Below are 23025 nucleotides of genomic sequence, written 5' to 3'. Positions count from 1 at the left end.
CCACACTTTGCTTACCGTTAAAATCGCCAATGCATGAAGCTCAAGCCTCTGAATATCGATCAATATTCAGTTATTGAAGTACTTAATAGAAAAGTAAATCAATTAGAAACATACATTTTAGCAATATTTACATAGCAATGGACCACAACTGCGCTAAATAGCTGTTTATTTACCATTTTTTCGCGAACATCAAATTTTGTCAATTTTTGTCAATTTCATTTCCTGGCTGCTCCAGATTAAATATATTGACAGAAACGTTAAAAAAGTGAAAAAACTCACATTTTGACGAATTTGTATTTCGCCACTCCTGTGGCGCCGTGCCTATAAATGTAGTCATAGGAAATACCTCCAGCTGACAGCAATTGGCAGGGGAAATTCTCGCCTTCATGAGCTAGTGGATTGCTTCTCGATTTTACATCTACTCCCAAAACATGTATCCCGCACGCATATGATCGAATGATCCTCGTTATGCGAGATTCTACTCGTTAAAATTTGAGCTGATATCTAAAGGGTACTCATTATGAGAGGTTCCATTAGTTCAGATTGTGTAGCCAAATCACTAAATCATATCAGTAAAATAATTACGAACCGCAAAAGAGTTTAAATGATGTGTATAATTAAAGTAAAGAATTAAGTGGCGTGGAGGCGTCCACCATTAAGGCCGGGATAACGGACTGGCAGACGAAGGCGCGAGACCGCGAGCAGTTTCGGACACTCCTGAGGCAGGCCAAGACCGCAAAGCGGTTGTAGCGCCGGATAAGTAAGTAAGTAAGGAATTAAGTTATAATTCTACTTAATAAAGATAGGTTTTTTTTCTTCTTGTATCTTGTTTTTCTTTCTCTATATCTCTCTTTGAGATCTCTCTGTGACTTCGGTAGTCCGCTACCTAATAAAGTGTCTTTGATATTTAGGTATTACAATTAAAACAATTTTAGTATTTTTTTACATGCAATATCATCCACTATCCAAACTGCCCACCGACTGTCACCGTTGACTACCAAAGCAAATGAAAAATGCACAATTGTTCGCAGTGACAAATACGGCACCATGTGCATCTTGTATTTGTAATAAATGACAACACTAAGGTACCTTTCACGCTCACATACACACATATACATACAACATTCCACTTCTCCAGGTCCAGTGTACAACCGTGTTCAACTCACCCAGCCGATCGACCGAGTACGATCACAATTTCATCAATGAATTTACCCTGCTTTATGTGCCTTACCCGTACTACGATCATCCAGTCCTTTTTGTTCCCTTAATTGCATGTGTCCAACATGGCTCACGAAAAAATGAACCCCAGTATGACGGAGATGCGGAAAGCAACCGGTGAATGAGATCGATCGGCAAAGATGCGACAGCATAGCAAGGGGAGGGAACAACAGTTTGACGCGTACGACCACCCAGTCGGGTGCGAAACAGAAGGAACCGATGGTAGCCTGAAAGATGATTGACCTATCCTTCCATCCACAGCCGGGAAGAGGATGAGCCTGCACAAGACCTTCGCAACGACGGAGACCTTCATTTCTCGAATCCGTCCATCAGCTCCAGACTGCGATCGGGATAGATTGACCTCCAGCTCTTTCGGTTAACCCGTTTCTGCTGCGCGGTCAATCTTCCCGGCAGCACAGCATTTTCTCTCGCGTCTCGTCTTACACAATAGCACCCCAAACATGGGACGAATGATCAACGGCAAACGGCGAAGTAAAGTACCATGCCGAGCAAAGGTGGATCACCGCTTTTCCTTTCATTGCCGGGATCGTGACGCTCGATTGAACATTACGTTTTTGTTGATCCTCCGTTTGCTGTGGACGTTCAGGCGATCGGGCACAGCCGTTCGATAGCAAGGGGAAAGGACTGGACAAGTCCTCCGGAACGATGGAGGGTCAGCCGTTGGGAAGGGAAGGAGTGCACAGACTTGACTGTATATCGCAGAGGACGCGGACTTCACGGAACTTTGTTCTTCCTGTGAGGATGAAGGTTTGAGTCACCGTAGTGCCGTGTGGACGTACAAGAAACAACCTGACGCCGTGGCCGCTCACTGTCTGACGCTGAAGAAAGCGCCCGAGTTGTTCCGCATGTCAGCAGCATCTTGACGAGATCAGGCATTGATGCAAGTATCCTGTTTCGTTCGAGAATACGGGGGCGCTTTCTGTCACTCGATATCGAGGGAAGCGTAGAAACATAACGGAAAAAAACTCCAGATCAAAAAGGAGCGAAAGAAAAATACCAATTCGTCGTTAATTTTAAGAAACTTGTATCAACACAATTATCAAAACCATTGAAACTCTTTACGTCGTTTTTCTTTAACTGATAGTACAAGCCTCGTGTGCTGATACCATATTTTACTTGGTGCTACTTCATCAGCTTACATCAATCGATGATAAAGCTTGTCAAGCACAATGTAGCACAGAACGAAACAAGGAAACAATTGTAAGATGATAGTTTCTCTCTAGAGTCATGATATCTTCCAAATCCTTTTCTCTGATAGTGTGATAGACATTAATTCGATCGTTTTGGATACAGCAGCAACGAAATGTCACAGGAAGTTCCTGTTACAATGTAGAGGACTTCCTGCGGATACAAGACTACCGGCTAAGGACATATTATTTCGTGTGCTTTCGTGGTCCGAGTTCGTGAGGCTATACCCGATCGAAAGGAACAACTTTAAGAAGTAAATCGAAAAAACAAACAGCAAGAAAAGAAGTATCAAATTCATCCAGTTTGGTGATCATCCAGTATCATCAGGTGCCTACGAGGCTATTCGCTTGAAAGGATCAAGTAAGTTATCGATCCCTGGGTAATGAGCAGAATGGTGAGCAAAAGGTTTGAAGTTAATATAAACAGAAGAAAAATCAAACAGTAGAACTGAAGAGAGATGTAAAGGGTAGAAAGTGACGGAAACGATGAATACAGTAACGTTCGAAAATTCTTATCAAGCAATTTATGTATCGGGATGTCTTCTGTACACAAAACTAGCAACTTTGCCGTTACAATATGTCCTTCTACTTTATATCTAGAATAATATATTAAATTAATTTGAGTGTGTTTTTTTATTTTTTGACGGTTGATCATTGACAAATATCACACGAGGAAGGGGAGGCTGAAAGATCTTTCATTTTCAATTTTTATTACAAAGCAATTTTTAGCATTTACCACCAACATGTTTTGTTCTATAGCATATTCGAGTTAAAAAATCTAAGATATATGGTAAATATCTAAATGGTTTAAAATGATGTTTACAATAAATTGAAATATACGCCATCAATCATGGTAATGTAAGATTGAAGATGATTTGGGTAATTTATTTCAGTGCATTCTTTAAGCTCATTAAAAGAGTGAATAACCATTCTTGTCGTTCTCCGATAATTAAACCTGCATAATTGTGAGGAAACGGAAGGATATTGATAAAATGTATTGAAAAAGTGCTAACAATGCAATTTGATATAGCGGACTGATCTATGTTTGGAGCAACTTATCATAGGAACGAAATTTAGCGCGATCCTTAATATGATCTTTTGAATGTTATTTAGAATGGTATCGGAAGTTTTTAAAAATCGGCACGTACTGTACCAATGGCGCAGGTTGGTCACATCATTGGCAGTATTCAGCTTACAAAACCACCATCACCACTACAAAGGACAGAGTGAAGACAGCCCCAGCACGCAAACTAACTCCACATTAACATTTCTCTTTCCTCTCTCCTCATAATCCCCACTGTCACTGTTTGCATATCGTGTAACATGGAACCCTTCCCCCCCCCCCCCTCCCTTCTACCTCACCCTGTCGCATTCGTCGCATTTATGCTAGCTGCATCGAATCTGCTGCCGGTTGGTCCTAACAGCGTCATGCCGTGGTCGTGGTCTTGTCGTTGCTGTTGGCCGGCTGGAATAAAATGGAGGTGGCAGTGTTTGCTGGTGTGGTTTTAGTGTGTCCCTGTTACTTGCAGTCTTATGCTATAGTTGGACACTACAATGTGAAGAGAAGTTCCTGTTCATGTATGCACCGCTCTTTCGTTCGTTCGTTCGTTCATTCGTTGGTTGGTTGGCTGGCGGATGGAAGGGATCCGACCGAGCTGTTTCCTGCCTTGTATTTCGCTCTTTTCGTTCCGCTGTTTCGTCATCGACGATACAGGGAAGAAGGGAAGAATCGAACAGCGCTCGACCAGCCTATCCGATCGAAGCGGCGTGTGTTGGTGTGTCTGTCAAAGGAGCGATGCCAAAGGAGGGGTTGGAAAGGGCCAATGTGGTGTGTCCGTCCGGTTGCAAGGGGATAGTTTTCGGAAAGTTTTCCAACAGCTCATCGTACGAAACCGTCCTTCAGTCCTTACCGTACCGTCCTTCCGAGAGTATCGACGTATTCGTCGGTGTCGTCGACCGTCTTCTTAGGCACTTTGCGTTTGACTGTGTTTTATCCTATCCTTCCACACCTTCCCTGAACCCCTTTCACCTGCGTTCGTGCTTCTTCTACTATTGATTTTTGGTTGCGGCAGTGTTAACTCTGCGTGGTGTTGTGTTTTGGCACAAGCGTTTAATTCGTTTGCGAAATATGCAATGATGTGCAAGGGCAAATCGGAAGCAAATGGAATAAGCGGCATTCGCCACCGTACCCTCTAACACCATGCCCTTGATGCGAAGGTACTGCGATCAAAGCGGCACACTGACATGTTACTGTCCGATCTACGCCAAAGTGCAGCGGAGAGTGCATGTGGTGCAAGTGCAATCGGTGCAAACAGGAAGCTATAGTTATACAAGTGATCGCAAAGTGTTTGCGGAACCCCAGGTGCCTTCGTACGGTGGAGCATTACAATTGTACAGGATGCGATCCGCAGATCGATTAATGGAAGTGAAAGCGAGTGAATTATGATACTTACTGGTCGGTTGACTTCCGATGTGTACGGTTTATGGGTGGTGCTATTTGCTGGATTAAGCTGATTTCTCACATCTTCGTTTTGCGCATTAAATATGCTGTCTATGTTACGAAGGAGCGACTGAATGCCATTCCATTTTGTGTTGTTGCTTGTTTGAATAGTTAAGTTATTTGTTTGTGTGGTTCAAATCAATTTACGGTGGCTCACTAGTACTAGTGCGTTTTGGATGGTTCACACGGAAGAGCACAGTAACGCGTTCACTCTGGGTTAGTATTGCTTTATATTAATGAGCATTAATGTTTTCAACATAAACATACATAATTGATACACTAGATACATAGACCAAGCATTGAATCAATGAAGAAATCAATGTTAATAAACTCCGACTTCTGCTAGTATGGCATAATAAGAGGCTGAATGTCATGTGTACAAACGTTATGAGTCAATCCAGTATCGAAAAGCCTAATTAATGTCATAATTTTGGGACATAATTTATAATTTTGGTTCTCTTAATTTAGGGACATTTTCTTGATATCTTCTTGTTATGACGGGAACTTACAGGGTTTTACAGAGGTTCTCATAGTTGTGGGACACTTCTTTTACTTTTTCTTTTGGAAGTGAACTTTATGTGTTGGAAATTGGACTCTATGGCATACCTTTCGAACAGGCTCTTTGGAATTTCCTATTGCATTTGTCCAAAAAAGGAAACTAGAGAGTCCAATTCCCATTACATTAGGTTCATTTCAAGGTAATAAAAAAAGTTAATAAAGAAAGAGTTAATAATGTGTCTCACAGTTATGAGAACTCCTGGAAAACTCTGTAAAGGAAAATGATCTTGTTATGACGGGAAATGAACTCTACGGAACCCTTTTTGGACGAATGCAATAGGAGTTTACAATATGACACTCCAAATATGGTACTATAAAGTTTAATTCCCTTCACATAAAGATAATTTCCTGAGGAAAGAGTCAAGAAAGTGTCCCAAACTTATGCCAAAGTATCCGCTGGTAAAACGGTGTCGTATAGAAAAAGGTTTAACACGCTCCTTGACAATATTCACAGCAACAACAAAAAACTGTTTGCCAAGCACAGAATGTCATATTACTATTTCTTTCGTGTAAAGGTATCGAGCACAGATGCACTGTATAGGAGGAATTTAGCAACCAGCGAAAGTTGTCGCCAGTTGGTAAAAAAGTAGATTAGACAGTATAAGAACAATATAAGCAAATTGAGCGAAGAAAAGGAAGATAAAAGTGGTAACATTTTAATAGCTAATTATCAAAGCTTTTTTGAATTACGATAAACAGAAAACTGCAAGTATAATGAAATATTTTGCCAATTGCATAGAATTAGCGGATGTTGAAAAAAAATATAATAAACGTAGTAAATGTTTTGTATGTTGCAAATAAATAATAAAACCGTGTGTTATCTCTGAATTAGAAAGTAAAAATGCAAAGTTTATGTGTGGAAAAGTTAATTACAATGGAATATACAGTAAATATGATCTAAAAACGATACCTGAATATGAGAGCAATAAGCTTGAATTAGATACGCTGTCTCGAGCAACCATATTAGAGATGTTCTATGTAACACTGGATAACAAAAATTTTAACTCCTATGTATCTTACAAATTTTCTTTAAACTAAACACTCGATCATAAAAGCTGATTAGATTAGACGTTTTTTGCAGATCAATAACGAACGATAGTATCCTTCATATTTAATCAATTCAATTTAATTTGACTAGTTTTGTTTAATCCACATTTTATGTAAATAATCCAATAACTTGTGATAAATTACTTACTCAAACTAATAGTTCATACATATCAACAAATATGATTAAAGAATTGAGCGGAATAGCATAAAATTTGTTTTCCAACCCAAACAGTACAGGAATTTAAAACGTTTAAAGATTGTAAAGTAATCGCTTCTCGACCTAAAGGTTAAGATCAAAGGGTAGGATTGTATAGTAAATGAATGAAATCAATTTTAATAAAATAAGTAAGGAATGGTTTGAGTTATTTTGTTCTAGCAGGCCAGTTTCGGTATTTTCAGCCCAAATGATCAGTTAAATGTTAAGCAATCCAACAGCAAACGGAAACAGATAATTCCCAGCGCTCTAGCTGTGCAAGTTACGCCCCTTTTCCGCCTAAAGGGGCGTGTTCGATTAAGGTGTACACTGCAAAAATAAACTTGCCGTACACCCGCCGTGACCTGTACCGGTCGGCAGACATTCACGAACTGAATTCCAACAGGGTAAATTTGAAATTATTATTGGAAAATTAATAATTACCTCGTTTACGGCTAACATATTTCCTTAACAATCGGACAACAATCAGTATATTTTTTGTTTAATATTATCCAGGCATGTGTCAGAATTCTAATCAAATGACATGCTTGTACGCAACAAGGAAATTCGCAAGAGAAAATATATGTTTGCACATCTCAAATACACAATAACATTAACATTATTTATTAAAGAAGAGTTTCAATGTAACACCGATCGACACTTTACCAATCCAGAAGCATCACAAATCCCTGCAGCCCACGCCCCAACATGCTAATGCTTTATCTTCAAAATGCTGCCAGATCCTGCTGAAATGGTTCCTGCTGTTAAGTGCCGTCGATAGAGTGTGTGCTGTAATTTAATGATTTTACTTTCGCCTTTTTGCCTATATTTGCAGAGTTCAATCAAATACACGAAGGTGGAGCCATGTATATATCATGTGGGAGTACGGATAGTACTCCCATGGAGCCGGAAACGGGCTATGTCCCGAACAATCCCCTCTTCGGGATGCCCCTCGACAGCCCACAGGTGAGTCCAAATGCTCGTGTGTGTGTTTTTTTTTTTCTTCGCAGCATCTGAATCGCGCAGGACACCGCGAACGAATTGCAATGCTCGATGTAATATGCTCGCTGTAACATACCGACGACCGAAATGAGTTTCTTCGTCTATCTTCTTTACGCGCATAGTTCTGCACAGTAGGAAAAAGCTGTTCTCACTTTGCATAATTCACCCGAATTGTAATATCTGAAATTTCACATTTATTGTGACGAACCTCAACATTGCTTTTTGTGAACCATAACTCCGGTTTAGTTCTTCGGGTGTGGTTCATCGTCACGCGTCGTGTAACGGCGTCTCGGTTACTATCATTACTCAGCACCATAGAAAGTGTGTGTATGAGAGCATTAGAAACAATTTGCAAGTTTTAAATCAACTTATTCGTAAAGTGTTTCCCAGTTTGGAAAGTGAAACTTGGCGCATTGCACTGGTTGGTTGCGAAAGATAAAACGATTGGTGCTATATGAAGATCAAACAAGTGTGTGGGTTTTTAGTATAATTTGCAGCATTGGTTTTGTGGGTAGTGTAGTGTAGCGTAACAGTACGTTGTGCATAAGTTCTTCCATGAAAACATGTTTAGTGTATAATAAATGTTTTCATTATTTTTTTGACATTTTTTTCGGAAATGATGTCGGAAATGAAATGATCTTATGGATGAGATGTGTTGTTTCAGTACTAGTGGAGTTTTGCGTTTTTTCTTAAGTGTCTTTGTGATAGCACGTACAAAAAAATTAACTAAAATCAATGTCAACAAATAATTGAACTCTTAAAAATAACACCTTTACTAGTTTTATACATTACATTGTGAATAGCTGTCCTACTTCACCTAACATTGTTAAAACATTGCTTGGCATTCAGCTACAATTATACTTTAGTTTTCCTTTGATTAATTGTAGTGAAGTAAATGGTTATCGTTTAGAAGAAATCTTTTCTTATTATCATGTGTTATATGTATTATAAATAAAAACTGTTCGCAAAATGTAGTTAACGTCAAAAAAACTACCATCTTACAAATAAGACATTGTCATTTTTATTTATTACGGTCCATAGTAAAGGAAGTTTATCTAAAGTATGATAGGCTACCAAAATCTACCATGATGTTAGAGAAAACAAATTGAAATAGTATAAAATTTTATCATATAAATAAATTGGGTTCTACAGAAACACAGTTGTTTGAGTTGTGTGGAACGTATTCAAAACAACGAGTTTGGAATAACAGACAGAAGCACCGGCATTCAGAGGATAGTTGCGATAATTCTCAGTTTGGATTACAAAGTTTATGAAGTTATGAAGTTTACGAAACATAAAACCATATTTGTTCATTTTAGCATAATAGCCTCCAAAAGGCAGCGATATTGCGAGTCTGAGATAACATTGTTTAATTTAATTTAATTTGGTTTATTAATTCAATCGATGTAGTATTGATTTTAATGCAGTGCAAAAATGATATTAAAATGAAAAAGTTTCATTCAAAGTTCCATGAAATCTCACAAGATTCTTTCCTCGAGGATTGATTTCAAGTTCTCACAGTCGATAATTATTTTATTTAGCCAAGGTTTGTGTATGATTGTAGTTTATGGAAAAAGTACCTGTTTACCAAACGGAATAAATTAAACTGGCTACAAATTATATGCCCCTCAAAAATCTAATTCAAAAATCGAAATATCAGACTTATGAGTTCTTAAAACTACTCATAGAAATAATATTACACAATTCCGTGGCTTCTATTACTGTGTCATATGAGCAGGACATCAATCCCTAGCATACAAGTAAATATGGCACGTCCAGTTCCCGAAAATAAAATCAAATGAGCATTTATACGGACACGAGCAAAAATGAAAAATGTGGTTTGATAATACAAGTTTTCTGGTAGTGCAGTAATATTCTACCTCGTTGTACAGCTCTTGCTGACCTCTAAGAAAAAAAGCGTGTGAAACTCATTGTGGTGTCATCGCTGCTTTTGCCAAAGGAGACAAAGTATCCTACATTGCTTTCAAGCGTGTACATTTTTTGCTAAGCTGATCACAAGACTGTTATGCCAATGGCTTAAAACAGACGTTCACGCGATGGTGTTGTAACAAAATATTGTGTAACGGCAGTCACCGTACAGACAGATAGGTAAACGGAAAAGCAAACAACGACCACCTACTTACATCATGAGAACACATTGTACCTAAATTGAAGCTGGCCACTCTAACAGCCTTACCCCGATCGATGTTTACTGAGTTACAGGTTTAAGCAAATCAAACCGTTTTATGTCGGCAGCTCATCCACAGTAGCGGTCCGGATCAGCCATCAGTGGCCATCTTGCATAGAACGTAATGTGCAAGTACATGACAGAAATGGCAGTGTGCTAATTTTGTTCCTATTTTGCTAGCGCCAACACCCCAATACGTCACGGAACTAGCATATCACGTGACGGCATGTCCTTTTTTACGATCCTAATAAGATTATATTTTGAATCGGTGCTCGTTTGTTCCTGGAACCGCGGTCCGTGGTACGTAAAAGCTGTGAAGAGTCGGTGAGAGCTTGCGAATATCTATGCCGCCAGAATTGGCCACCCATAATAACCGACAACATGGCGACGGATAAATCTGTTTATTCCGCGTTGAACTACTACTGGTAGCACAGTCGCCAGTGAGTGGAACAGGTCGGCCGTTGTCGAGGCAGGATGGATGGCAAAGCTCATTTAGAATGTGTCCACGTGTCCCGAGTGGAACGTTTACGCAATAGCATCAATGCCGCTATTTTACCACCCATTTTGTGACAGGCACAGAGTGCTATAGCTGCAATATTTGTTCTGCATCTTATAAACACAACATGGGCCATTCTGCGGCCATGTTATAGTTGGTATGCTTTTTAGCTGGATGTTAGAAAGCTGCCTTACAGTAGTTCTATTATCCAACACACAGTTTGTTACAAGTTCTCTGGAGCGATGAGAGAAAGTTCGAGCTGTTTGGGGGAAACACGATTTTGGGCAAAACCCGGAAAGGAACTGGCTGATAAAAAAAAACAGTGTAGCATGGAGGTGCCAATATCATGGTGTGGGGATGTTTTGCGTGGTCTGGGAATCGGCACGTAAAGTTGGATTGCAAGACAATTTTATTTCCCAACAAAACAACGAACGATACGACTAGAATGGCCACTCCGAAACTCAGACTCAAATCCTATTGAAAATTTGTAGGCTATTGTGGAACAAAACGTTGATAAGGGTGACGTGACCAACCGTTAAAACATATTTGAAGCTCTCGAGAAAGCCTGGTTGAATTTGAACCCTCAACACATCCAAAACCTCGTTGGTGGAATGGTAAAACATTTGACAAGTTTTGGCTTGGGCACCTCCATAGAGTGCCTCTCGTACTGGAACAGGACTTAATGTGTCGGAAATTGGACTTTACGGAAATTACACCCCTGTTATAGACAGGTTCGTTTGGAATCCTGTAGCAATTTCCAATGTGCCCGTCCGAATAGGGTGCCGTAGCATCCAATCCCTTTAAGTTCTCTACCCTTAAGAAAGAGTCAAGAAAGTGTAAGTAAGAACGTGCAAAAAGGGCATTGTTAAGTGTGCTCAATAAACTTAACTAACTCCAAGTAAACTTTAACGTTTAACTTTAACGACACCGATTGCTTTTCCGATCACTTTGGCTGGCTTTTATCAACGCAATAAGTTTAGTCTAATTAAACATCAGCACAACAGACAATAAAAAAAAGGCAAAGCCCAACATCCATCCATTCATAACGGTCCGTGCGAGCACACATTCACATGGGCTCTATTTTATTTTATTTTATTTACTTTTTGCATGCATCATAATAAATGTAACGTCAACATACTGACCACCGCATACTCACCCACCTTTTCTCTCGTTGCTCCGTGGCCATCTGTCTTTCTAGGAATGCCCATCGTCCTGTGGTGGTAGTGGCTGTTCCAGCTGTCAGGAGAACACAGCATCGTTGCCCCTTGCGGGACTGCACGGATCGGATTTCAGCGACTGCGGAAACTGTCTCGACCACAGCGGTGTACTGAGGTAAAACATTGATGCGAAACGAAAGTCAACTCTAAAGCTGCCTCCCGAAAGTCACAAAGGGACAAAAGTGTCCACAGTTTCGGCAGCGCAGCGCAAAAAAAAGCGCAACATTTAGGCGCAGGCACACAACAAAAAAAAAAAAAAGACTTAAACCACAATGCAAAACCGTCGCAGCAAACCCGGTAGGGACCAGAGATTGTGGTGTGGCAAGGGGAGCAGGAACAGCTGGGAGCAGGAGAAGAATAGTTGACGAATAGGAAGAAAATGGCGGGAAAATAATTTTAGAAGCTTTTGCGCAGCGTTGCGTGCTGGGGAGACGGCGAGGCCGGAATGCAGAAGGTTGCCTCAACCTATGCCTCTTGTTGGGCGTTGCTGGGTAGAGAAGCATGGGCAGCATAAAACATGTCATTCAGTTGGTAAACCGCACGCTTCTTGCGCTCTGAATGAATGTCCCACCAACAACGGATGGGCGACTCCGGACCCTCTCGACCCCTTCCAAACGGGAATTATTTCAACCGATCGGCAGTTTTACAATGGTCATTCGATTCTCGGGCTGGTCGCTAGTTTTCGCATTCACTCGCCAACCGTGTGAATTTCCCCCGGGTTCAGCTCAACTTCACCTCACGCTAGATTATGTACTCCTGTCAAAGGAATAGCATTTCATTTTAATTATCTCTTCACCGGAGACAATTTTCTCTACTTTCCTTGCCGTAGCTGGTGGTTTTGCGTGTGAAATAATCGTCGCACATAGGAAAGTGCGAGTCTATTTTCCTCCCCAATGAGACCCACTGTGAGCAAATTGTGTCCGTCCATGCCGCTGCATGGTTTACTCGGTAAGCGTGGAGAGCCCTTGGCGGAAGGCGCTATCGAGTTACTCGCGTCGAAGATGCATTGGCGAAGCTGTAAACCGATCGGCATGCGAACCTCGGCCGGAATGAATGGGGCTTAATTTGCGGCCTGCCCGGTCACGTCGCTGTACGTTCGACTAGAACACTGGCGAACCGCGGTGTTCAAATTAAATCAGATTAAATCAAGTGCAAAAACAACATATCATAACAACTGGTAGAAACGATGGCGCATTGCTGCCAGCATCATGCCATCGCGTTGACAAAATTGTTGCGCATTTATGCCGCGATTTTCCTATGAAAAAAATAAAAACCATAAAAAATATGCTAAAGGATAACGAGGCCAGCCTGGTGATACGGTCGTCATCTCGTACGATGTAACAACATGCCCGTCATAGGTTCAAGCCACGAATGGGGACCGTGTCCGTAAGACTGACGTAAGACTGACTATCCTGCTTTGGACAGTGAGTAAGTCACTATAAGCCAGCCCACTAGTACCAAAGAGGTACTGGCAGGCCTTAGCCAACAACGGTTGTAGTGCCAAAAAAGTAGAAGGAGAAGGGATAACCAGGTTTCGATAACTACTTGGATGCTTAATTTCTGCGCTGAACGTCAACGCCGAAACTGACTGAGACAAATTCAAGAACAGCCCACATAATTTGAGAACCGGCATGAATTTACGATCAGTTTCAGAATCGGCATAGGTTCAAGATCACTTCCAATATCGTTATGGGTGCAGCATCAGTCTCAGTACAATTTCAGAATCACTTCCAGGACAGGAATAATTCAGAATCAGTTCAAGGCACGATATGAATTGAAGATCAGTGATAGGACCGGTAAGCGTGGGAAATCTGTCTCAGGACCGTTATAGGTTTAGTATCAGTTCCTAAACCGGTATGAGTTCTGTATAAATTCTAGCAACGGTGTGAGTTCAGGACTAGTTCCAAGAATAGGTACAGAGTTAGGACGAAGCGGTATGGGCTCGGACATGGGCTCAGGACCAAGTACAGTAATTATTTGGGTTCAAATAACAATTTTAGGACCAATATGGTTTTCCGACTTGATCTAAATCCGGTGTGGATACCGATATGGGTAGAGTATCATTTGCAGGCCAGATATCAAGATCAGCTTTAGGGCCGATAAAGGTTCAGAATCAGTTACATACCCGGTATGGTTTCGAAATCAGTTCCAGCACTGAAATGGGTTGGGAATCATATCCCGGGTTGGAAATGATTCAAGACCAGTTCCGTTATGGTTTCAGGAGCAGTTACAGATTTGGAATTTGTGTTTAGGATCAGATACACTTCCAGTAATGGTTAAGAATCAGTCTTCTTTCCTTTAATCTGCCCTGCATTTTGCCTTTTCCCACACCCTGAAGTACTTCAAATATTATTTTGCTTAGCACATTGACCTATTAGCACGAATGGAGACCCTAAGCGGTCACACAAATGTAGGCCGTTCTGAAGAGCGAGAGTTTGTATGAGGAATTATAAACTAGAGAAGGATTGAGAAGAAAATTTAATTGTTAGAGGGGTTTTTTTTCTTCGAGACCCTTCGAGACCTCGGGGTCCCATGTGATGTCTTAGTTTGCGTACTGCTTAATCCGCCTCTGGCTTGGCTCTTTAATTGGGCCAAATTAACTAATAATATAATATACAATATATAATACGTTGCAGGTAACGGGTGCAGTCAACTTTTGTGTCATTTTCTCAACCCTTTTTTCTCCCCTCAAACAGCTCACAAAGCAACCTTGGCAGCTACTGGAGCGAGGACATGAGCACATTTCCTGGTCTGCCTCCACTGGACATCGATCCACTACCGAGCTTGTTTCCCTTTTCTCCTGTGGTGCTTCCTACAAGTGAGTAATCGTCCTTGTTTTCCATTACCGTGCATATCGCAGAGGACTTACCTCAACATACCACCTCCCTCTCCCACCTCTCACCTCAGTAGACCGGAGCGACCGACGCATGACGTTGCGGACGTGTTGCTGTCGCTGAAGCACGCCGTTCTGAAGCAGAGCCCAGACCCGCCACCGATCGGTCAGGGACAGAGCTTTGCCACGCCGCAGGCCTCCCTCTCGTACACCGTCCATCCGCAGATGCTGCTGTCTCCGGCCAGTCACCATGGGCACGGATCGCATGCGCACTACAACCAGATGCCATCGCAGACGGGTGGCCCCTACAGCACCAACTATTACGACTCGTCCTGCGCACAACACTCCGCTCCTCCGATGTATCCCAGCATGAGCGTCAACGTCAGCATGAACATGACAATGCACGGGTACGGTGCGGAAGCGTCCGTCCCGATGCAATGCTCCCAGATGCAGTGGGGAGCGCAGAATGCCGCCTCGTCCGTGAACGTGCTCTATCCGCCACTGCTCAGCCCGGTGCCGTACCCTCCCGGCACGACCTACTCCTTTACTGCGGACTTTCGCCCGCAAAGTCAGCCACCCCCTCCGCCTCCCTCCGGAGGCTCGCTGTCTCCGCTGGCGCACGATTCGTCGCGCAGCTCTTCCACAATGACTCCCCAGAAACAGGTTCTACCGCAAGCGCAAGCGCAACATCTCCAACAGCACCAGCAACAACAACAAACGCTTCAGCAACAACAGCAACAGCAGCAACATCAGCAACAGCAGCTCCAGCAGCATCAGTATTACCAACATGCACACCATGCTCACCATCATCCCCAGCAGCACCAACAGCAGCAACAGCATCATCATCACCACCATCACCACTCACAGTCGGGTTCGGCGGCCGTATCACCCAACGCCGACTGCACACCACCAAAGAGCACCACCCCGCCCGACTTTGGCACCGTCGTGGACCATCAGTCCACGCCGCCAACAACCACCACCTCGGCTGCGGCAGTTGCTGTAGCGGCGGCATCCGCCGTGGGGTTCGCGGCCGCCCTCAAAATGAAGGCCGAAAGTCGTGTGCTTGGTCTGGGCTTTGCGGACACCGTCGACCAGCGGACAGCGGCCATTGGCGAGGACGACGAAGAGGAGGACGGCAGTGGCAGTGGCAGTGACGGTGCGGCGGGCGGTGACAGCAAGCCAAATCTCTGCCGACTCTGCGGCAAGACGTACGCACGGCCAAGCACGCTCAAGACGCACCTGCGCACACACTCGGGCGAACGGCCGTACCGTTGCCGGACTGCAACAAGAGCTTCTCGCAGGCGGCCAACCTGACCGCACACGTCCGCACGCACACGGGCCAGAAACCGTTCCGGTGTCCCATTTGTGATAGGCGCTTCTCGCAAAGCTCCAGTGTTACGACGCACATGCGAACGCACTCTGGCGAACGGCCGTACCGGTGCCGGGCGTGCAAGAAGGCGTTCTCGGACAGTTCCACGCTGACGAAGCATCTGAGGATACACAGCGGCGAAAAACCGTACCAGTGCAAACTTTGTCTACTAAGGTAAGAGGCCCTCTAGTAGCTTGATTTTTGTGTTTGTCCTTCCACAGGAGTAGCTGTAGAAGGCAAAGCAACAGCATAATTCTAACAAATCCACTCCCCTTTCTGTCCCTTCTTTTTTCTTCTGCGCTAGATTTTCACAATCCGGCAACCTGAACCGTCACATGCGCGTTCACGGCAACAACGGGCAAGCGCTGATTACTTGACACCAAAAAACGTCGCAACTTTCGTCTGCATCGTCCGTCGGTCACGGCAGTCTTCTGCCAGCACACTACCACCGTCATCCGTACCAGTCCTATCAGCATCACCAATACCAGCAGCAGCAGCAGCAGCAGCAACAGCAGCAACAGCACCAGCACTATCAGCAGCAACACCACCAGCAGCAGCAACACCAACTCGCCGAATCCGTTTCAACGGGACACCATCTCGCCGCCCACTCGGCGGCGGCCACGGCAGCGGCAGCACAGTACTTTTACAACCAAAATGCAGGCAGCTTCCACCACCATCACCATCACTACAATCGCGCCTGCACTTCGATTGCTGCCAGCTCGGCTGTGTCCAGTGCTGCCAGCCAGAGCAGTTCCGGCACGACCACCGCACATCCCTTCAAGTCACTTCCGACGGCGACACAGCTGTCCTACTTCGAGGAGTACCACCACTTCCAGCAGCAGCAGCAACAGCAGCGCACTAAATACGAGGACAACCTGACGTTGTTCGGGAGGAATAATTTTGTAAATATATTTTAACTGGATTTTGTTAGAACAGGCGAAACCACATTTTGGCTGCACGATCATTGGTCGCTATGGTAACATGCCTTTTGTTCGCAATTTAAACAACCCCCCCCCCCCCCCACCTCCACCCACCGCCGTGAGATCTAGTCATCCAACCCGGAAGCCTGTATAGTGTTAGGCACTGACAAAAACCAGGACGATTCCCAGCTTTGCTCTTAAAACGATATCGTTGTAATACGATTGATGTTGAAATACAAAACGGCACAGATACTTCTCGGACGCGGCAGGAGACGGAAGTAGGAATATTAATAAAAACGAACAAAGAACGCATACTTACTATACTTAGCATTTAATTAGAAACTAAGCTCAGTTCTGAAGTCAGATGCGCTGCAACGTGTATCCACAATAATAGTTACACGTGTAATCGTACATCGATTAACAGGTGCATACAAATCTGTGCAAGCACTAAGATTGAGGAGAAGCAGAAATGTAAGTAACATTTCTACAACAAAGATTATTATAAAATAAAACAAAAATGTACAACCACCATGTACAAATCGTACCCATTCTAGGCTGGTAAATTCAATACAACATGGTAATTAAAATACGGTTCTATTATACTTTTACTAGCGCCAGCATAAATATATATATAAAAAAAGAGGAACGTGATGATATTTCAAATTTCAAATTTCTGTTACAACCAATTGTCCCGATGCAATCATGCAATCATTTTTTTTCATATTTTTTATTGAAAATCATATAGCAAACCTTTAGTGTCACTCTTAATCGCGATAATTATTGGGCATTGCACCACAATTCTAAACTTCTTATCAATAACATACCATCGCATGCAAAATTATACCTTATTGCGTGTTTTTGACTCATCTCCTTTCTGCTCTCGAGCAAAGCAGACCAACCCATAGCATCGATAATGCCTTGGCAAAATTGCTTCTGGTCGTAGCGATATCGCAAAGTTCGATATTTCTGATTCTTTTGAACATTCTCGTCATTTTCTGCGCAACTACTATCTTTTCTGTGCTCTCCTATCCTATTCGGGTGTTACTTTCACGGTATTTCCTTCGCCTTTTTCACCTTGTACAATCGCATCTCGAAGCCGGAGAGTAATCTTGTAGGGTTGGGTCATAAATTAGGACTGACGTCATATACCTTTTACCCTATATCTGATGGTGGACTTGTTGGCGGCTTGTTTATTCAGAGTCTTAGAGCTATCAGATGTCGAATATATGGTTCGAATGTACACATTTCCGAACAAGTGTGGGAAATTAATGTTCTTATTCGTAGCTGAGAGATGATCACACATTTTTTTGCTTAATATTATTAATGTTATAAAAAAAAAGGAATCGAAAAAAAACAAAACAATGCTGCGATAATCGACTGCATTCATATGCTAGCGAGCGGGTGTTGTTTTCTGGTATTTCTCTTTTCTTCTCAAACCAAGAGCATCGAACATGCAACATAACAAATTAATAATAAAAAAGAGACCATATTGTGATTCTCGCAGAAACGCAGATAATGAAATCAATAAACGCATTTAAAAGGTAAGATTATCATGTTTTTGGTTCGACTAGGCTTCTAGTGCATTCATTAATCGATCATGTCGTTTGCCTGGTTGCTATTGTTGGGGGATAATTTCATGAACAAGGGGCGAAATAAAAATTCATAACAATTCAAGATAAAAGAATATCGTGGGACCGTACTCATCCTTCCGATACATAACTAACTCTAAATAATTCGTATTAAAGAAGAGGAAAAAAAAAGCCCAAACGGACTGTGAAGAAACTCGCTTACGTAGCATATTAACGTTCTTGCTGCAGATTGATGTTGATCTTCCACCAGTCCTGTATATATGCTGCTCGATCGGAGGATGTACCGGCGATGCTACTACATCACGAACACCTTTTCAATCTTTGGCGAACGGAACGTTTCGTTTGTTTTGGGGCAGACAAGTACGTCGTTCTCGCGACGCATCTGCTCAATCGCTTGCTGACCAAAGATCTGTCCATTTGGCAGCATCATCGGCAGGTTGTGTTCGTTCAACGGTTTCCCAGTAATTCTGAAAGTGAACAAAAGTCTTGTTTAATCGCTCCGTAAATGCCTCCGCTCGTTTTCACCCTAATATGCGGTGTTGCGAGCCTTACCTGCAAATCAGCCGACTCTGGGCACAGTGCGAGAACGGCAAATTCTCCGCTATCTTGTTCACATTCTCCTGGCATACCGGGCAGTTCATGTTTTTGGATGTGTACGAATAGCATTGGGGCGTTTTCAGTGCTGAAATGCCCGCCTGTACGGCCACACTCAGTACCGACTGGGCCGGCAGCTGAAACAGCCGATAGTTTTCCAGCCGGAAGTGTAGCACCAGATCGTGCCAGCGCTGCGGATCGAACAGTGTTTTGTACGGTTCGATCTCCGTGCTCACCGGGAAGGCCAGCAGTGCCATGCACTGGCGTATCTCCTTCAGCTGCTCGTGCTCAAACGCCGGGAAGTACTTCTGTGCATGGCGCACCGCCAACAGTCGCTTATCGTCGCGGATCAGCTCGACGAACTCTTGCACGCGCAGCTGGAACTCGATCGTGGAGTTTATCTTCTTCAGCTTCGACTTGTTGTCATTGCACCAGGCGATGCACTTCACCGTACAACGGTTCACCAGATCGCGCTCCACCTCGCGCGTCACCTGGAAGATGTCCAGGTTGGTCAGATCGCGGATTCCGCTGCGCTCAGCCAATCGTTCCGCGGTGTCGTAGTATCCCAGACGCAGGAAATGCTCCACGATCATGCGGTCCAGCCGGATCTTCTTCCACTGGTTCGTGGCAGCTGCTTGTAGTTCCAGCGTGGTGGCATCGACTGGCGGATTGACGTTCTGCTTCAGATGCTCCAGCCGCCGTTTGCAGACAAACCCGGCCGACAGCTCCTCGGAGATACTTTCTTCGGCCTTGCGCTTCAGCACCTGCAGCCGTTCGACAACCCCGCCAAGAAGACGCGATATTTCCGTACTGTCGGATCCTTCCGTCAGTCCCTTCTCCAGCTCGGAGGCTACATTCTGTATCTGACTCAATTCGCGATCCAAAGTTTTTTGAGCGATTCGGAAGCGTTTATTCAAAATTTCATACGGTACCTAAAAGAGACGGGAGAGAGAGAGAGAGAGAGAGAGAGAGAGAGAGAGAAAGAGTGTGCGGATGATGTCCGGAACATAGGAAATTCAACAACAACCGAATAATGTCGCAGGAATCAACTGATCATTGTGTCACCGTTGCTGTAATTCACCTAAACGAAATCTAACAGCTGACGTTCGCTTTTGGCTTCGAAGGGATCGGTTAGGGTGAAGGTAAGGGCGAGTAGTAGGCTGGGCACGAAAATGGAATGAAAAAAAAAAGGCACTTGACAAGTCCACAGTACTGCAAACCCCATTTTATTTGCCTGACCTCAGGTCCGCAATAGAAACAGCTTTATTGACAAGTAATATACGGTCCATTTTGTCACAGATGCGCTCATCACCAGCAGGTTTTGCAATTACGACGCAAATAGGCAAGCATATTTTGGACTGTCCAGAAACACCAACGAACGAATGACAAAATAATGCAGGTGCAAATTCTTACCTTCAGGGTAGGATGTTCCATTGCACGGATTTCGGCCATTGCTGTCTCGAAGATAATGCCTGAGTTAAAGGAAAAAATTCACACTAGACGTCACTGCTGTTGCTGGTGGTGCTGATGCTGTTGGTGCTGTTTGTGTCTCGCAGCAGTAATGGTGGCAATGAAACCACCCAAACCAGAACGGGGCAACAAAGATATTGCGTTTGTGTTTGCTTCCGATTGTCGCCAACTACATCTCATTCTAGCCACTGTACTGCAAAGGCTGGCACTTACGAGGAAGCAACCGAGGTAATTTGTCGATCTCTGCGTGGTTTCGATAGCAAACGATGTAAGGACTGGAAAGACACGAATTTGCTACGCCAAACCTGAACTACGCTGACTGCTTTTCTCGTGATTTTTCTTTTATCTCCAACACTCTAGCTTCTTTTATGCCACAACAACAAAGTTCGCCGTCTCAGCCACACTTGGACGCTGTTGGCCGTAGAGTGAAAGAGAACACGAGAGAGTTGTTTTGATTCGACTGCCCATATGACTGTTTGACGTTTGGTAACGGACAGCGATGACAGTAAAGCGTTACGAAATCACGGGCTAGCACAATGGTAATTCTGGGGAAAATGTTGGACTATTATTCAAATTGTATTTTTTTCGTGATGAACGGTTATAATTTCGTCTATGTTCTTCAATAAAAATTTATTGGCAATAATGAGGGTTGTCATTGGTAATAATGAGGGTGCCCTGATGGTTAATTAGGTACATGCACTGTGCTGGCCAATAAAGACGCGGTGAATTCCCATCCAGACGTGTATTCGGTACCAAGGAGTAATTTTCTGTAAAGCCTAGGTCTAGGGAGTATGTACAAAGAAGAAGGATCGCATAGATCGTAACTCCAAGAAAGAATGCTTTGTTAGTTTATTTTAGTTTCTTTTATAAATTATCTTCGGTCATGGTTCTCGCGGTACAGTGCTCAAAATGAACGACCTAAAAATATACTCGTAATGGATTCAAACCAAAAAGGATCGAGTCACCCATATGCAAGACTTAATTTTATTTTTCGATATACTAATCAATTATCTCATTAGTAGCATAGACAAGTTTAAACCAACAACGGATCTTGCACCAAAATAAAATGAAGAAGATTTAATTTATCTTCTATTGTTCCATAATGCACTTACGTAAAGTTGTAGAGAGTATGGGTACCGAATAATGTTAGATATTTATTTATTGTTTAAAACCATTACTATTAACTTTTTTTTAACTTGTGCCATCTACTAACTTTTTATGACCTATTGTTACAATTGCTACTATTTATAGCAACACATCATATAATTCTTTATTTCCCATTACCACTATCTTTACCAAAACATACATGGAAACATACATACATGACATGAACTATTTTTCTTTCACTATCCCCATCCATTAAATTTATTTCCCAAATCAACAGCACGCCCTAAGTTGACCAAAAACCAAATTTACACACTGATTTATTGATTGATCTTCTTTATTTAATTATCGAACAAAACAAAACAACAGGTCACATAACCGGAGAATATCGATTGAGTTGACCATGGTACAACTAATCGAGCTTTCGAGTCCGTTTACGTGTCGTATTTCTTTCTTTTTTATCACCAGTTTGTAGTGTATAGTCTTATGTACAAATTTTCGAAATAAAGAAAGATAGCTGTAGATACCACACCACGTACTTTTGGAGAAAGAGACTAATAAGAGCACCAGACCTGTCCACACCAGTTACATCGAGCCCATCGGACGCTTCTCCGCGAAATCTAACGATTGGCGACCGTAGTAATTGATGCTTGAATAGTAAGCATTTTTGCAAAGTTCTTATCAGCCTAGAGGTAGCTAAACGAGACGGATATGCTGGGTGGAGGGGTTACTGCAAGGGGGAAGAATAAATAAACAGCACATTCCTCCTCATTTATCATCAACGTCACGCTGTTCCTCCCCGATTGTTGGAGACACGATCATACATTATACGGCAGATCATACATTAACTGAATGTACAGTTTTTGCTTGATCAGTAGTATTTTGCATCGCACAGGCTTCTTACGAAAATGTCTCAAGACGTAAGATGCAAATGCTATCGAGTTTCTGTCATTTCAACGAAGAAACAAAATTAGTTACTTCATTTTCTTTAGATCGTTTAAATCGGGTTTGATGGTTTCAGTCATATCATATATCTGATAAGAACTCGTGTGCTTGTCTTGTTACTGCATTCAATACTTGTGAACTTTGATTATTTCAAAAAATTGCTGATACTTCCAAACTGTTTGCTCGAACAATCTTATTTACACACACACACACACACCCACTCTTCTATATACTCTTCCAGAGGCAATGGACACAAAAAAGCAATTTTCCGAAATTCAAACTTTGTAAAGTGATAGAGATTTGACACACAAAACAATTTGGATGTTAACCGATGAATGGTATAGATCTTCGATAACGGGAACGATCGGAAGGAGGTTGCTTCTGCCATCGCTGTAGTTTCAGCGAAAGACGCAGAGAAAACCTTCGCAATATGTACAATATAAAATTAACAACGTTTTGCTTTTAAAATCCGTTTCTTTCAGAGCTTCTGCAAGTGCGAAACCTTGTGGACTGGAGGCTCTAGGAGCGGTCTAAAACCTAGTTGGACCGCTGTATCCGGTGCACCGTGTGCAGC

General features: G+C 42.9%; 2 protein-coding genes across 2 annotated transcripts; one reads left to right on the top strand and one right to left on the bottom strand.

Annotated features, from left to right (window-relative positions):
* Positions 1–4432: 4432 nt before the first annotated feature.
* On the top strand, positions 4433–16222 carry LOC121602601 (protein glass-like). Its single transcript, XM_041931355.1, is given in 8 exon segments — positions 4433–5142; positions 7560–7690; positions 11609–11742; positions 14324–14424; positions 14427–14445; positions 14535–15736; positions 15739–16003; positions 16134–16222. Coding segments are annotated over 8 exon segments (1965 nt in total). The 5' UTR covers positions 4433–5102; the 3' UTR covers positions 16207–16222.
* A 1778-nt stretch (positions 16223–18000) lies between these two features.
* LOC121602602 (E3 ubiquitin-protein transferase MAEA-like) lies at positions 18001–20852 on the bottom strand. The gene is made up of 4 exons (XM_041931357.1): positions 20616–20852; positions 20346–20404; positions 18891–19864; positions 18001–18805 (listed from the first exon to the last, which is right to left on the bottom strand). The coding sequence occupies exons 2-4, from the start codon at positions 20382–20384 to the stop codon at positions 18634–18636; spliced, it is 1185 nt and encodes a 394-aa protein (XP_041787291.1). The 5' UTR covers positions 20385–20404; positions 20616–20852; the 3' UTR covers positions 18001–18633.
* Between the last annotated feature and the right edge of the window lie 2173 nt (positions 20853–23025).

This window comes from Anopheles merus, unplaced genomic scaffold (genome assembly GCF_017562075.2).
Source record: "Anopheles merus strain MAF unplaced genomic scaffold, AmerM5.1 LNR4000529, whole genome shotgun sequence".
Classification (NCBI taxonomy): domain Eukaryota; kingdom Metazoa; phylum Arthropoda; class Insecta; order Diptera; family Culicidae; genus Anopheles; species Anopheles merus.
The sequence above is the reverse complement of the archived record's forward strand: the minus strand, read 5'-3'. Positions and strand labels throughout refer to the sequence as shown.

Coding starts and splice junctions, on each gene's coding strand:
- LOC121602602 (XM_041931357.1), bottom strand. CDS start 20,384: ATGGCCGAAATCCGTGCAATGGAACATCCTACCCTGAAG. Junction 19,865..20,345: donor TGGAACATCCTACCCTGAAG/GTAAGAATTTGC, acceptor CGTCTCTTTTAG/GTACCGTATGAAATTTTGAA. Junction 18,806..18,890: donor CAGAGTCGGCTGATTTGCAG/GTAAGGCTCGCA, acceptor GTTCACTTTCAG/AATTACTGGGAAACCGTTGA.